Source organism: Loxodonta africana, chromosome 17, assembly GCF_030014295.1.
Source record: "Loxodonta africana isolate mLoxAfr1 chromosome 17, mLoxAfr1.hap2, whole genome shotgun sequence".
Classification (NCBI taxonomy): Eukaryota; Metazoa; Chordata; class Mammalia; order Proboscidea; family Elephantidae; genus Loxodonta; species Loxodonta africana.
The window spans coordinates 29,578,067-29,593,781 of NC_087358.1; the positions used below are offsets into that span (position 1 = coordinate 29,578,067).

A 15,715-nucleotide genomic window follows, 5' to 3' on the forward strand; every position below is an offset into this window, starting at 1 on the left:
CAATTGAAACTCTGTGTAAGCACTTCTGTAATCTTAGTTACAGTCAAGCCTGCTAGGATTTTAGATGAATTCTCCAAGGACAGCCCTACTAGTTGTTTGACTTCTCAGTTATATCTGCATTATTCATAAACGTTGCAGATGTCAGTCAGAACGGCAGCTGACTTGCCTGCAACTGATTTGACCTCTGTCTGGAAAATATATTTATGAGTTGCAGCGGTTTTAACCACACAAGTGAGTGAGTAAACAAATATTTATTGTATATCTAGGCATGGAAGATACTATACTATTTAAGTTGGTGTCCTTGTCCTCAAGGAGACCATAGCTTAGTTGGGAAAACAGAAACAAAATAGTCAGTTACAGTATAATTAATAAATGATGAAACAAAAGTCTTGACTGGGTGGGAATTATATACATGGCTCATTTTCTCTATTAGATTTTAACTCTTAGCTGACAAGTTTCCATATAATGTATCTTCGTATCTTCTATAGTGAGTTGTGCGAAGTAAGTGCTTAGGAAATATTTCTATATGAATGAATACAAAAATATCAGCAGAGAGAATGTTTTTCCACTGTCATGTCCGATAGAATTAATGCTTTGATGCATTTCTACTAATTAATCTTTTTTAACTTTCTCTGTTACTTCTCCAAATAATTTACATTAACACCTCCTGAAGAGAGCCTACACATCTGGTTCTGAAAATGTTGACATCGCTGAAAAATGACACTTTATTGTCTATGATTTTTATCAATCCTTTAAAACTATATCCTTTTACCAGTTCATCACATTTTACCCTTTCAATCTTTAGGTACAGATTTATCTATCTTTTCCTACATTTAAAAAAGAAAGCAAAACCTGTTGCCATCGAGTCGATTTCGACTCGTAGCGACCCTATGGGACAGAATAGAGCTGCCCCACAGAGTTTCCAAGAAGTGCATGGTGGATTTGAACTGCCAACCTTTTGGTTAGCAGCCAACCTATAAACCACTGCGCTACCAGGGCCCCTTTGCTACATTCTGAGTCAGATTTCTCTTGATTCCTATGAGGAATGATACGATAATTAGAATAAAAGTACCAGTGATATTTTAACTAAGCGGTTGTTAATTTTTGATAATCTTGCTAAAATAAGGGACACCATCTATAAATAATAATATGACAATTGTACCATTGTAAGAAGGATTCAGATGAAAGGTCCTTTTCTAGTCTTTTCACTGTATGTGCTATATTGACTTTATTTCTGGTCATAAGCAACATGAGTTTTGAGAGAAGAATCCTGAATTTTACTTGAGCATAACTAAGTGAACTTTATAAAAAATTTAAAAATTACCTTCTTCTGAGTGAATGCAATCTAGTATCTAGTTCAGTGTTAAAAACTGTTTTCATGATAGTTTATTAAGATTTCATTATGTTAAAACTACTTAAACAGTGCCACTGTGTTTTAACCTTTTATTATTAGATGGAGGTTTTCTAAATCTTGAGGTTAAACGTATTTTTTATTTTTACGTGTTTTATTTTTGCTTTCTCCTCTTTAATACTGCAGTGGTCTGCCCTCTGCTATGAAAATAACTTGCACCAGCTCAACTGACTGGGAAGTATTATTAAATTACATGTTATAAAGTATAATTCTTTTTTCATTTAAATAGATTATTGAGGTTGGCCTTTGTGAAGTTTTCGAATTGATCAAGGAGACGCGGTTTTCTCATCCATCCCTCTGTCTCAGGAGTCTCCAAGCCCTGCTTAATGTGCTTCAGGGTCAGCAGCCAGAAGGCCTGCAGTCGGAGCCACCAGAGGTCCTAGGTAAGAGCCCAGACTCATTGAATGTAGGATTTGAAACTAAATAGCTTCTCTTAAGAAGCACACACAACATGTAATGCAGCCTTTATTTATGGTAATGAAACAGTGGACACATAAGTTTTAAGGTATTTGCTGACTATGCTCCCCTGAAGTTATGGTTTAAGAGTTAAAAATCAGCCTGTACACCAGTGTTCATTACAACACTATTCACAGTAGCCAAAAGGTAAAAAGAACTAAATGCCCATCAGCAGATGAATAGTTAAGCAAAATGTAGTATGTACACACAATGGAATATTACTCAGCCGTAAAGAGAAATGAAGTCCTCATACATGCTACAAAATGGGTGAATTTTGAAAACATTATGCTCTGTGAAGTAAGTTAGTTATGTGAAATAGGCAAATGTATAGAGACCAAAACTCATTAATGGTTTCCAGGGGTGGGAGGAAGAAGGAAAGGGGGAGTCATTGCCTAGGGGGCACTGAATTTCTATTAATGGTGGCAGAATAATTTAAAAAAGGATAGTGCTGATAGTTGCATAACTGGTTGAACATACTGAATATTATTAGAAGTATAAATGTAAAAACTGCTGAACTGGCAAATTTTTATTAAATATATTTTTACCATGATAAAAAAAAAAAAGAATTACAGCTCATGCACAGACAATTCTTGATTATTGTAATGATAGGGAAAAAACAAAACATAAATCCTTGGAACCCACAGATAATCCTCAATCCTTATAGTCATTATTAACTTACATTGTTCTTATTAAACCTTTTCCCCAAATAGTTAGCGTTCACTTTCTCTGATTTTACACATTACTCTGGATACTTAGTTAAAAAATAGGGAAAAAGGAAACAAATGGTACTGAAAACAGCACACTTAATTTCTAAACAGAGAAAGCATTTCTTCTGTGTTCTTCATGGACAGAAATCTATTATTTATGTCATGGATAAAAGCTTGTGAATTAGTAACAACTTCCATTAAGTAAATACATTTGCTTTTTTTCATGAATTTTTTGAATGATTGCTTTTCATGCCAGTGACCTAGGCTCAACACTTAATTCTGTAAACCATATAGAAGCTTTTACTTGAATGATGTTAAGGAATAGAGATATAAAGGAAGCAATGTTTTTTAAATTGGCTGATTTCCTTTTCTTTGATGCTAACCATGGACCTTCGAAGAGTCTAGAGTTTTCTAGATCTTTCTGGTATCATAGGAAAATTCTCAGAAGGACTAGAGCTGTGGTTCTCAAACTTGAGCATCTGTCAGTCATCTGGGCCCTACCTATTGAGCTTCTGATTCAGTAGGTCTGGGCTTGAGCCCAAGAATTTGCATTTCTAAGTTCCCAGCTGATGCTGGTGCTGCAGCTCTCGAGATCACACTGCTGTTTTGGACTATAGATTTTTTCTTTTGGTCACATGTAGTGATTGAGTTTTTGTGTTTGATTGTTTCTGTTGTTTTGTTTTAGTGGGGGGAGAGTACTAATTATCCTAGCCATTAAAATAAGCTGAGGATTTTTAACAACAACCTGACTCCACCTAAATGTTATTAAATGCTGCCACTGTTAAGAAGCAGATGCCTGTTGATTAGCTCTGGTTTGTTCATTAACAAACAATTGGAGTATTTAAAATATCCACTAAATCCTATGTTCTGTATTATTTTGAACAACATGCTCATATTTCTTTCCTCCTAGGTCTTCTACCACTCTGTTGTCTCCTATCAGTTGTACATTTTTCATCGTGTTCAGTCTATACAATAGACTGTTCTTTTAACAATTTTTTTTTTTTAACAATTTAAAATGTTGCTAAAAAAAAAAGTAGTTTTTCCAGGTAGTGTACTGATAAATTATTTGGTCTCTCTTTGATCCTTTCAACTCTTACCTCTGATCTCTTCACTGCTTTAATTAATTTTACTGTATAAGGGGTTTACCATACCTTCATAGTTTTTATTTTCTTTAATTATCTCAAAGATATATGTAGTAATCTTGTTCTTTAAAACCCTATTTTTGTTGAAGCCTGTCTCTGCTTTTTTCCTTTGATCCAGTATCTTATCACAATCAGATTAGTTACCTTTTCCCACTTGGTTACTTTCTTGTTATTCACGTTATCTTTTGCATAGCTCATATTATTGAAATAGTTATTGCTATTCCAATATTATTGCTGAATTAGTATACAGCAAACTGCTCTTTACAAATGGATTTTGATTTACTCATCATTACTTTAAAAAAACATTCTCTTTTATCTATCTTTCTGTTCAGTGTAAGATTAGAATATATATTTTCAGTTACTCAAATGTAAATTCTGTTTGCATTTGCAAAATAGTATACTAAATTTTGGTTCATCAGATCATGTATTTAACAGAAATTTTTGAGAACTTCCTATGTTGTGTGCTAAGAGAATATGATACAGTAGTGAGCAATAGAGACACCTTTGCTGTATTGTAGAACTTAGCATCGAATGGTTGGACACATGTGTAATTACAAATGTGGATTAATAGTATGGAGCGAGGTTGATGGAGTTCTGAGAGTCTATAACAGGCTTTCCTGAAGATGTGATATTTGAGATTAGAGGATGAAAAGAAGGTAACCAGGTTATAAGTGTTCCAGGCAGAAAGGGCAGCATGTAGAGATGCTGTGAGATAGAAAAGGGAAAGGCTGGCTAGTCTGTGGAGGGAGGGGAGGGCCTTGTGATACAGTGTGAGGAAGGCAGGAAGTAGATCTTGGGAAACTTTATGGGCCATGTTAAGGAGTTTGGTTATTATTCTAAATGGAATGAAAAGTCACTCTATCTCATTGCCCTTTCTTTTATAGCATGTATTTTCTGAAATTATTTGTTTAAATTATTGACTTTTCTTCTACTCACATGTAAGGGTGGAAACATTGTTTACCACTATACTATCCCAATCTAGAATAGTTCCTGGTGTATAGTAAGAATTCAGTAAATATTTGCTGAATAAGTAAAAGATAGAATGGCAGAAGGATAGATAGAAGTATAGCCAGATAGAAGGAAGAGTAGATGAAGGGATGGAGAGAAAAAGATGTTTGGGAAGGCAGAGGGAAGGATGGATGGAATAAATGAAAGACTGAGGAATAGAGAGACAAGTGAAGGAAGGGAGGGAGAAAGGAAAGAGGGAGAACGAGAGAGGGAAGAAGGAATTAACAAAGGAATGAATGGATTTTAGGTAGTAACCAGATTTTTGTTTTAAAAATTTACTTTGGTTATGAATGTAAAAGGTAGGAGATAATTTATGAACACTTTTTTAGTAGTCCAGTTAATAGATAGTATTAGCATGGATTGGGAAGATGGTGGTGAATTGGAGATAAGTGGAGAAATTAATTAGGAAATGAAGTTAATAGGGCTTAATTTAGGATTAGATACGTAAGATGAGGGATAGGAAGGGGGTCAGGATGATTCCTAGGTTTCTGTGAGTTATAGTCAGAGAATGACATCAGTCTTCCTCTTGCTGTCTTCCCTGCCTCCCCTTTTCTTAGCCCTCTCTTCATCTTTCTCAATTTTTCTTCACTTTCTCCTGACACACACACACACTCTCCCTCTCTCTGATTATTCACTCTAAATATTTTCAGATCCCCCTTTCTTTCTGTGGAGGAAATATCCAGAGGATGTCTACTGATTCAGTCTTGGATGGAGTTGTTTCAGAGAGTCTTTTATGGAGAACTCTGCTGGCCATAGAATATTCTTGTGTTATGTTTTCCGCTTGTGTCACTAAATGGCTTTATGATTTGGGAAAAAAAAATTAACTCCTCTGTTTCTCAGTTTCATTATTCATTAAAGGAAGATATCAACCCTGTTGACATGAAGGTTTTTCTAGGGTATAAAATGGATTACATACTCCCTCTTTAAAGTGTGACTGCTGTTAACAACAAAACCAATTTTGTATTAAAACAAATTATAGCATACATTTTATGTATTCTTTTGTTGTTTTTCAAATATATAAGTTTCTGGACAATTAACATTTTAAGAAGCCCATGTCCCTCTCAATCTAAATGGTAAAATAAGTGCATTTAGTAGTCTATTGCTTGATTGAATGAGTTTCTTGACTATGTGAATGCCTTTAGGAAAGTTTATTTTAAATGACCTTAGGCAGATTTCACTTCTTCATTTACAAAAATAAGGAGTTGTACTGAATGTTCTTTCATGCCCTTATTGTAGAAATATTTTAAATTTAGGGGGTATAAGATAACTAGAAAGGAATTAAGTAAATTAAGTGTTTTAACTGACTTAGTTTTTGTAATGAGGCAAGGTATAAATAATATATACATATAATGTTGTGTATGTTGAATGAATATAATTGAGTTATATTTTATCCACAGAGTCGCTCTTCCAGCTCCTTTTGGAAATCACCGTTCGAAGTACTGGAATGAATGACAGCACAGGACAGTCCCTGACAGCACTGTCCTGTGCTTGCCTCTTTAGCCTGGTGGCTTCTTGGGGAGAAACAGGAAGGACACTTCAGGCCATCTCTGCTATCCTCACCAACAATGGGAGCCATGCTTGCCAAACTATTCAGGTATTTCATGTTTATTGCTGCTTAGAAATTCTGTCCTGGCTTCTAAATATCTTTTCTCTTAAAAGAAAAGGATATGGTGTCAATCTACTGTGTGTATGTGTGTGTGTGTACTTTTTGTGCTTTAGGTGAAGGTACACAGAGCAAATTAGTTTCCCGTTCAAGAGCTTATTTACAGGTGGTTCCATGACATTGGTTGCAGTCTCTGCAATGTGCCGTCACTCTCCCCATTACCGCCCTGCGTTCCACCTTGCCATTCGTCAAGTTTTCCTGCCCATTCCTGCCTTCTCGTCCTTGCTTTTGGACAGATATTGCCCTTTTGGTCTCACAGATGATTGTTCTGAGGAGAACTTTCCTATGGGTGTTATTGTTTATTTTATAGACCTGTCTAATTATTTGGCTGAAAGGTGATCTCTGGGAATGGCTTTACTTCCAAGTTAGAAGTGTGTCTTAAGGGCCATGTCGCAGGGGTTCCTCCAGTCTCTTTCAGACCAGAAAATCTTGGTCTTTTTTTATGAATATGAATTTTGTTCAACATTGTTTTTCCAACTCTAACTGGGACCTTCTTTTGTGGTCCCAGTCAGAGTGGTCAGTACTGGTAGCCGAACACCGTCAAGTGCTTCTGGTCTCAGGCTAATGGAGGCTGTGGTTCCTGAGGTTCATTAATCCTTTGGACTGATTATTCTCTTGAACCTTTGGTTTTCTTTACTTTCCTTTGCTCCAGACCTAAAGAGACCAAGCTTTTAATACTAAAGTTGCATTTCACCAAAGTAGGATGTAGAATGTTGTCTTTACAAACTGTTACGCCAGTTGACCTGTACGTCCCCCAGACTATGGTCCTTAGCCTTCAGGCCCAGTAACTCAGTGCCTTGAGGCATTTGGTTATGCCTAGGATGTTTCGATGGCTGTACTCCCTGTGCGCTATGTTATATATTTGAATTTAGATGCAGCAAATACAAATATGTGTATAGAAATATCCACAGCCAAACCTATATATGCACGTGGGTGTACTTCCGTACGCCCTCCCACACCTATTCAGCATACATACCTACCTGTGTATCCATTCATAAATTATTGTTTGTTACTACTGTTGTTGCAGGATTGTATGTGTTATAGTATTTATCATCAATGCCTTTTATTCTTGCGTACCAGTGTCTTCCCTTGCCTTGATCACCGTGGGCTGACCATTAACTTTGGTGAAGAGAAAGGCAGTACACAATGTGTACTGTATGTAGTCTACTCTCTAGTTAGTGATTTTCCTTCCCTTCCCCTCCTGTCTCTGGTAACCATCAAAAAATACTTCCTTCTGTGTATAAACCTTTTTTTGAGTGTTTATAATAATGGTCTCATACAATATTTGCCTTTTTGTGATTGATTTATTTCACTCAGCATATTTTCCTCCAGATTCATCCACGTTGTGAGATGTTTCACAGATTCATCATTATTCTTTATTATTGCGTAGTATTGTGTGTATGTACCACAGTTTGTAATCCGTTTATCTGTTGATGGACCCCTAGGTTGTTTCCATCTTTTTGCTGTTGTGAATAATGCTGCAATGAACATGGATGTGCATGTGTCTGTTTTTGTCACAGGTCTTATTTCTCTAGGATATATACCAAGGAGTGGGATTGCTGGATCATATGGTATTTCCATTTCTAGCTTTTTAAGGAAGCTTCATACTATTTTCTGTAGTGGTTGTACCATTTTACATTCCCACCAGCAGTGTGTATGGGTTCTAATCTCCCCACAACCTCACCAATATTTGTTGTTTTCTGTATTTTTGATCAGTGTCATTATTGCCAGAGTGAGATGGTATCACATTGTAGTTCTGGTTTGCATCTCTCTAGTGGCTGATGATCGTGAGCATCTCTTCATGTGTTTTTTGGCTGCCTGGATATCATCTTTGTCAGTCTACTCTGTTTTTGTTTGAATAACTATGGTTTTTCAAACACTGATTTTTGTCTCTGAGCTACTTCAGTCAGGCATATAACATTTTCAGCTTTTAATATCTGATTGTGGAATAAGCTTTTCACCATTATTAATGGTCGGAGGTACAGTTCTTACAGGCAAATTTGATATAATTCTTTTGGATATTCTGGAAATTGACTAAGAAATTATAGTTTTAAGTCCCTGTTCTCTGCCTTTCCCTAGCCAGTAGGACAACCTCCAGGACAGAAAAAAGGGCTGTACCAATCCTGCCATGGAAACCCTAGTAGCGTAGCGGTGAAGAGCTATGGCTGCTAACCAAAAAGTCGGCAGTGCAGATCCACTAGGTGCTCCTTGGAAACCTCTATGGGGCAGTTCTACTCTGTCCGATAGGGTCACTATGAACTGGAATCAACTCGACAGCAATGGGTATGGGTGGGTATAATCCTGCCATTAGCATGCCAAAGACAGCAAAGGGAGTATATGGGTCAATTTCAGTGACTTATTCAGGGATCGTGAACTCTCCTAGTCAGGCATGAGCAGTCTCCTGACTATAGATTTCTACTCTTAATCTTTTCCCTCTCTGCCCTGCCCGGAACCCTCTTTTCCCATTTTATGGCCCTTAATTATTTCAAAGTTCATCTAATGCAGTGGTTTTCAAGCTGTGTTCTATAGACATGCTTTAACGATTCTGCAAATTATTTAATTTAAATATAAGTTTAAAATATATGAACACTTCTTAAATTGTAGTAAAATAACACAAAGAATTATTTATAATATAGCAAATTTTAATAGGATAGTGACCATAAACACTTGAATTTTGGGGGGTTCCGTGTTGATATATTTTTGCATAGATTTAGGAGTAGTATTGGCACCCATAGCAGAGGTACATAAACTAGGTTCATGAATGCCCTCCCAGAGAGTATAAGGTGACATCTAAAGGATGAGGTGAAATCAGCCAGTCCAGAGGGGGATGTTGATGTTGCAGGGGTGGGAAGAGAATGTTCCAAGTGTCCATGTGCTAAGACATGGAGGTAGTGAGAGTAAGAATGAGATGTTTGAAGATTGGAAGAAGTTCAGTTATAGCAATTGAGAGCTGTCGAATAGCAGAGAAAGGACTTGAATGCAGATTTATCTGATTCTAATAGTATGCCCAGCCACTAGGCTATACAAAAACTACTGGTCCCAGGTTCAACACCTGAAGTTCCCTACCATCTGCCTCTATCCCTGACTCCAGCCAAAACCCTGTATTAAAGCTCATGTTGTTCTTTATGATTTGGCTCCTTTTCACTTACCAGCTTCATTTCAAAAAACACTATTGGTCTGGCTCTGATTGGAGGGGGAAAAGTCTTCCTTGAGAAAGCATAACTAACATCTCAAATTGTTTTGGGACCCAAATTCATATTACCTGTCTGTTCCAAAAAACTTAAACTGAGAGTTTTAATTTAAAGTAGGAATGGTAGTACTGAGAAATACTTTATTGACAGAGACTAAAATCCTTTCTGAAGGGGTGAACCAAAAATTAATAATGATAATAATAAAAGTAACTTGGATAAAAGGAGTACAGACAGACAGAAGTTACAGTTTTCTCAGAAAACTGTCATTATGATTTTGATAGGAGTAAGAAAAGAAAACTACATATAATAATATTATTCTATTAAAAAAAATCAGAGAACAAGAAATAATTTTTGGAAGTTAAAAATAGGATAGCAGCAATAAAAAAAAATCAGTAGAAAGGTTAAAAATATCAGATTGAAGAAATCCCCAGGAAATGGTTGTAGGGGGTGGGGGGAGGGGAGACAGATTAGAAAATAGGAAATATAAGATGAAATTAGAGAAACCATCCAGAAACTTCAATATCTGACTAATAGGGGTTCTGGCAGAGAGGAGAAACCTACCAAGGAAATCTTATAAGGAGAATTCCCAGACCCCAAAGATACAAATTTTCAGATTGGCAGAACACACTCCAAGTTCCCAACACAGTGAATGAAAATAGAATCACACCAAGGTGTAACATTGCAGAATTAAAACACTGATGTTGGAAGGTAAAGTCTCCAGATAGCAAAGAGCTGGTACATAGCAAAAGATCAAGCAAAATGGCATTGCACTTCTGGAAAGCAACACTGGCAACTGGGAATAACAGAACAGTGTCTTTAGAGTTTTGAGGGAAAATGATGTTCACTATACGTAGCCCAACCATCAGTCGAAGATAGAAGATACTTTCAAACATGCAGGGTATATATGCATGGTTCTCAGGAAGCTATGGAAGGCCTACAGATTATCCAGCCCAGATGGCAGCGAGAGGTGAGGGCTGTTGCCAAGGGGAAAAAGTAGAAATGATACCTTTGACTTCATTTAGAGGAACAAGGGGAACACTTAGGGATAAGTATCAAGAAAACTTAGTAAATGTGAAAATGGTTATTGACTCAAGGTAATGATTATTGACTCAAGAAACAATATAGGAGGGAAATGTAATATGTTATACTGTATTGACTCATTTGATGGCCTAAGAACTGTATCTGTGAACAATGGGTTTAATGTACCCTCTAGAACAGTACGGTTTAATAGAAATATAATGCAAGCCACATATGTAATTTAAAATTTTCTACTAGCTACAATAAAAAGTAAAAAGATTAACAGGTGAAATTAATTTTAATATTATATTTTGCTCAGCTCAGTATATCATAGGCAGTGCAGGTTACCTGGTGTTTTTGCGAGAGATGAGTATATCAGTATTTTTGATAAAAAATGCAGGTTAATCTTCTTTGGATTTGATATTTTTTTGGTTTGTTTGAGATTTACTTCTGAAAATGAGCTTCATGTTATTATTTTCTGCCTGCATGCCATCATCATTCTGAACAGTGTTTCTTATAAGTGCTTATATGTTACAAAAAATGTCTGTATTTGTCTTGTTTTGTGTTTGGGGCATTTTAAAATACCTTTTTTGCTTTTTTCTCCTTTGTTGAATAGGTGCCAACAATACTAAATTCACTCCAGAGAAGTGTACAAGCAGTTTTGGTGGGAAAAATTCAAATTCAGGACTGGTTTAGCAATGGCATTAAGAAAGCAGCATTGATGCACAAGTGGCCATTAAAAGAAATATCTGTTGATGAAGATGATCAATGCCTACTTCAGAATGATGGATTTTTTCTTTATCTCTTATGCAAGGATGGCTTATACAAAATAGGCTCTGGATACAGTGGGACAGTTAGGGTAACGTTATTTCTTACAGTTCTTAATCATAGCAGAAGATACACCTATACTGAATTATGTTCCATTTGTTTCTAGCCTCATTATTATTTTTTTATTTAATTTTGATATAATGGTAATTCTGTAAAAATCATAATTGAAATGTGTACATTAAATGTCATTCATCCTTTTGTATTATTTTCATTAATTATTAATTATGCAACTGTTGATAGACAATATTTGTTATTTTGCAGGGCCATATATACAATTCTACATCCCGCATCAGAAACAGAAAAGAAAAAAAGTCTTGGTTAGGGTATGCTCAGGTAGGAGAATATCCGCAATAAACCAAATTTTCGTTGTTAAATTTTAGAACATGTGGTTTCTATTTGGTTAATTAGTATATAATGTCACTCTTATTTAAACAGAAGTTTCATATAACACACACACACACACACACACACACACAATATATATCCTTTTTTGTTTTTGTTTTTAACAATATTGCTAGAAAACCAGTATTTAAAAAAAAAAAAAAAGTTGCTGTTGAGTCAGTTCCGACTCAGGGTGACCCCATGTGTGTCAAGTAGAATTGTGCTCCATGGGGTTTTCAATGGTAGGTTTTTCAGAAGTAGATTGCCAGGACTTTCTTCTGAAGTATGCCTAGGTGAACTCAAATTGCCAGCCTTTCAGTTAGCAGCTGAGCGCTTAACTGCCCCACCCAGAAAAAAAAAAAAAAAACAGGGACCCCTGTAAAAACAGAATAGCACAGTATAAGGAACACTGGCTTAGAATTAACGAGAGGTCTACTTTTTAATTCTAGCCCTGCTGTTTACTAGCTGTGTGATTTTGGAAAACTCAGTTGACTTACTTGGTCCTCTGTTATTTATCTGTAAAATGGGAATAAAAATGTCTTCTGTTGAAGTTCTTGTTTAGGTGAGCTTCTAGATAAGATTCAAAGACTACCTTTATGATTAACAATTCTGAATTGGGAAATGTATCTGTGACCTGAGGCCAAATTGCGGCTTCTTACCACAAACTCTTCCATCCTAAGTCTATAGCTGTAACTTCCAGGGATCACAGTTTGGCCTGTAGGTAGACAGTCAGCTGCATAGAGGTCCATGCAGAATATCACCAAAGAGAGAAGAGAGCTAGGCCGTATCGCTTTCTTAATCCCGTGATCTCATCCCCTGAATAGCGTGGCTGAATGGGTGTCAGACTCTTAAGAACACAGCAATCAGATGCATCACTCCTCCTCCTATGGAGAGAAGCAAATTAAAGATGGAAAAGAGAGGCCAGAAATGCTTATTTTCATACAAAGCCTTCCTGAGAGGCAAAGCCCACGTTCTTCTGTGGAAGAAAGCAGAATAAAGATTTCTTTGCACACATGCTTTGCCCAGCTCATAGGATTGTTGTCAGCATAAAATGATAAAAGATATTTGAAAGCATTTTAGAAACTAAAGAAATTTTTGTTGTTGTCATATGAATGATAATCCCGCTATGTCAGCTAGTGGAGAGATTCTGAAATTTAATTTTAGATAACAAAGTCATCGCTCTGTGAGTGTTTTTTAAAACATAATATGGTTTGAAATGTCTCATCAGTTTTTTGCTTGCTATCTGTTATTCTAAGAAACAATGCATAGTGCATTTTTTACAGAAATACGGCCAGTGGTACATCAGCCCATCTAAAACTACTACTCTATTCGTTTTGAAATGGCAGCTTAAATATTTTATTATTTTTTCTTTTAAAGCATTTGTTAAAGTAATAGTGATCATTTCTGTTATTTTCTTGGCAAGGGGTATAGTCATCTTGAAGAAAATGTTTATCTTGTCCTGTTCTGTATATTTATACTATATATATGTATCTGAGAATATGATAGATTAAATTGATTCCCAAATAATGTGCTATGCCTCCTGTATTATGGTATACCCATGCTTTTATATTTTTAATATTTAATTTTTTGTAGACATCACTAATATTGATGTATTATTGTACCTTAAAAAACTGTAACATGGTCCTGTGTGGCTGCTTTCGCTGTTAAGTTGGTAATGAAAAAAATATTTTAACACATAACACAACAGAACTTTTTATTGTTATCAGGGTTATTTATTGTATAGAGATGTGAATAACCACAGCATGACAGCCATAAGAATAAGCCCTGAAACACTGGAGCAAGACGGTACTGTAATGTTACCAGGTATGTTATTCTACTGGTCGTTTTTTCTTCACAAATGATTTTAAGAGGTGTGCATGTTAGGTATTTAGACATGTAGCAAGAAATGGTGCTTGCTTACAAATAGTTCAAAAATCTTGATGTGCAAAACGTTTTATAATCTATGTAAAGTTAATGCATGTGAGTTCAACAGACATCAGACCTTGCCCATCTGTAACCTGATTGCTTCCCCCCACCCCCCACCAAATGTCTCAACTGCTGAATTAGTGGGGCGAGGTTATTTTATTGCTCTTATTAAAAAAAACACTGGCTCTCATATAACCTGATACAAAGAATCTTCTGTTTATTTTAACAACCTTATACTTTGAGATTTCCTCTTTATTTTAAAGTGTTTTCAGAGACAGCCTGAAGGGTATGTCAAGAATTTTTTAAAAAATTCGAACATTTATCCCTTTTAATAAAACTCTGATAAGGCACTTTGGACACAATTCATTTTGCCTTAATTCAAACTTAGAATCACTGCTGTTTACATTGAGACAGTAAGTCTCAAATGTTGTGGAACACTGGGCAAAGGCATAAGGTATTTTCCATTTTAAGGTCTTTGAATTTGCTTATACTTTCCAAAGTGGGTTGTTTTATTAAAATGTTGAATGCTTAATGTGTCTATCAATAATTTTAAGGTAAGCAGCAATATTACTTCTAGGCATTTGACCAGCTGAAATGATTGAGAACCACTGCTCTGAAGAATACATTGAGAAGGATAATTGCTCCCAGGCTGCTTGTTAATTTTTACATTTTTTTTTAATAACTCCATCAAGTATTTATGTGAATATTGCTACCTGTGCCCAAATTAGTTTACATGATTCCGTGTTAAGGAAATTGCACATTTTTTGTCCCTTTTCTCATAAAGAGCAGCTTTGGAAAACACATGACTTTTGTAAATAGCTCCCTGTTTTCAGATGAGTCTACACGGTTTTTTTTTTTTTTTTCATCATGAGTCCTGGGCCGAGTCTTCGGTCCTAATAATAATAATGATTTATTTAAAAAAAATTTTTTTTAATAATAAAATGTATACCCCAATATACATATATACAAAGTAATCATTTATTGTAGAAAAATCATAGGAGCAAAGGAGAATAAAATCAATACAACTTTGAACTTTCACTTCCCGTTTATAAACACTGTTAATATATTCGTGAATATCCATTCTTTTTCCTGTTTGTATGTATATACTGTGATCATACTCTATTGTTTTTTTAAACCTACTTCTTTCACTTGATATTCTGAATATGTATTCATGCCACTAAACAATCATGTACACATTGTTTTAATGTTACAAAATATATTCCATTAATTAATATGTTGGAATGGAATTCCAATTTTTTGTTAAATAAAATACACTGTAATAAGCATCTGTATTGCTGTCTTTGTGCTAGCATTTTAGGGTAATGTTCTAGAAGAAAAATTCTAATTTTTGATAAATTGACAAAGGTCCCTCACCCCCTAAATGGATGAATAATATAAAGGATTTACTTCTGAGAAGCCCTGATCATTAATAGAGATTGTGAGTGACAAGACGATTTGAAAACATCTATATAAAGCTGCTATGTTTATTTTACCATGATAAAAAATTACTTGTTAATCTCCTTATTCGATATAAATCCCTCTGCATCAGTTAACATATGAAATGCAACTTTTAAAAATATAAGTGTGGCTTTCAATTCTGTGTTTTATTAAATATATACTGTGTTCTTGGAGAAGAATGAACCAAACTTTGGGAGAATATTGTGTGTCTTTCCAACTGGCAGATGTTGCCTAGAATTTTCCTGAAGATGCTGTCTTATGACATTACATGAAGGATTAAGAAAGGATAAAGAGAAAATCTTTTTGAAATCACCCGCGGGAAGACTCAGCCCGCAAGTGTGAAAGAAGTCCGTCCTATTCACTGTTCTTTGACCTGGACCATGTTTTCTTCAGTAGCTCTTTTTTTTTCCTAGATAGGGACAGCTGTGCTCGCTAGCTTTCCCTTCAAGAAGGAGCAGAAGTGCATCGTCAGGTTTATAGATGGTATGAATACCATGTTTAAAATGAACGTAAATCAAGTAATTTCT

The 15,715-nt window shown here is 35.5% G+C and overlaps 1 protein-coding gene across 13 annotated transcripts in view; it reads left to right on the top strand.

Annotated features, from left to right (window-relative positions):
* MYCBP2 (MYC binding protein 2) overlaps window positions 1-15,715 on the top strand; it is a 287,598-nt gene that overhangs the window by 51,416 nt on the left and 220,467 nt on the right. For 12 of the 13 annotated variants that reach the window (XM_064270009.1, XM_064270015.1, XM_064270014.1 and 9 more), the window contains exons 4-8: window positions 1,641-1,794; window positions 6,122-6,318; window positions 11,212-11,454; window positions 11,685-11,756; window positions 13,532-13,628. In XM_064270009.1, the coding sequence (XP_064126079.1) occupies window positions 1,641-1,794; window positions 6,122-6,318; window positions 11,212-11,454; window positions 11,685-11,756; window positions 13,532-13,628 (763 nt within the window). The remainder of the gene's footprint in view (window positions 1-1,640; window positions 1,795-6,121; window positions 6,319-11,211; window positions 11,455-11,684; window positions 11,757-13,531; window positions 13,629-15,715) is intronic. The other variant, XM_064270017.1, reaches the window with a different exon arrangement.